Below are 1,321 nucleotides of genomic sequence, written 5' to 3' on the forward strand. Positions count from 1 at the left end.
ATCGCGGCAAAAACAGTCGTAGCAAAAAGTTCGTTGGTATGCGTCAGACCGGAAACGTCGCCTCGGCCAATGAGAACGAAGGAAATGAGGTAACAGCCGCTAACTACGGCGAGGAGCGAGGCTGACACAGCCCAGCAGAATCACCGGAAAGTTACCCGGAACTCTGACTGACGTCAAAGGAGATGCGGTTCTTCCCCGGGCACTTACGGCCTCACAGTGTCTGGGACATGTGAGGTATGCGAGTGTTGTGAGAGCAACCCAGCGCCATCTCTTCTTCTCTCTTACCTCTCACACTAGGAAGGCTCCGGTCGGTGACGTCACCAAAATGGATCCTCCCCCCATCTCTTGTTTCGTTGGGTTTATAGGTGGCCTGAGACTGCTCGAAGCTCACTCCTCATCACCTCCCGCTGCTGCTTCTTCGTCTCTCCTGCCGCTCCGTCTGCTGCTGCCCACGGTATACCCACTTCGCCTGGACTTACACCTTATCCAGTGTTCCTGGACTAACGTGGGTTCCAGAAAGGGTCAGCAGATACCCACAAGTTCCTGCAAACGTAGCCGTGGCTAAGTGGAACAGCACCGAAGCGGGGCAGTATGGATCCAGGGTTCGATAACCTTGAGTCTACCCTCAAATTCGAGGACTCTCTCTTGGGCCAGTCAGGCAGCATTGACACACTCTGCCACACCTACCTCACTAACATGGACACCTTCCCATCAGCCACTGGCACCAGGGACACACAGGGCTACGGTGGAGGCAGCCTTGACGTCTGTGGCTACGGTCTTCAGGAGACTTATAGTGATAACAGTGGTAGCTACCAGGGGGACGCCATGAGCTTCCCAACTCGAGACGTGCGTGACTGGGAGGGAGAGGTGAGAGGGTTTTTCATATTTTCAAACCTTTTGTTATTGTTGTAAGGCAAATAATTAATTTTACGGTTTGTTTATATTTCTCTGTTCATGATATATCTGTGGTTAATGCAATGTTTTAGAAGAGAGAGAGAGAGAGAGAAGGACGGACATGCCTTCATGGACTCCACTTCCTACCCCTCTTCACACGCACACACACACACATATCTTCATGTAAACCAGCGCTGGAACGTTGCCTAGCCAGTTACATTTGATCCTCCTCACTAAACCATTCCGCTAAGCAAGTGTTCCGTCTCAGGACTGTTTGGAGTGGGCGGAGAGTGTGTGTGCTCAGCTGGGTGTGGATCGCAGTTCTCTTGATCTGTGGAGCTTCAAGACTCTCACTGGCAATAATCTCCTTCAGTTAACTCAGCAAAACTTTTCTCAACTCCTAGGACCTCGCTACGGTCAAGTCTTC

At 51.6% G+C, this 1,321-nt stretch overlaps 1 protein-coding gene across 1 annotated transcript in view; it reads left to right on the forward strand.

Moving 5' to 3' along the window:
- The first annotated feature begins 302 nt into the window (after positions 1–302).
- Positions 303–1,321, forward strand: part of LOC128692513 (transcriptional regulator ERG-like) — a 9,827-nt gene continuing 8,808 nt past the window's right edge. The window contains exons 1-2 of the mRNA XM_070089984.1: positions 303–867; positions 1,163–1,321. The exon at positions 1,163–1,321 is cut by the window's right edge and continues 40 nt beyond it. Coding sequence (XP_069946085.1) covers positions 592–867; positions 1,163–1,321 — 435 coding nt within the window. The 5' untranslated portion in view covers positions 303–591. The remainder of the gene's footprint in view (positions 868–1,162) is intronic.

This window comes from Cherax quadricarinatus, chromosome 30 (genome assembly GCF_038502225.1).
Source record: "Cherax quadricarinatus isolate ZL_2023a chromosome 30, ASM3850222v1, whole genome shotgun sequence".
NCBI classification, from domain to species: Eukaryota; Metazoa; Arthropoda; class Malacostraca; order Decapoda; family Parastacidae; genus Cherax; species Cherax quadricarinatus.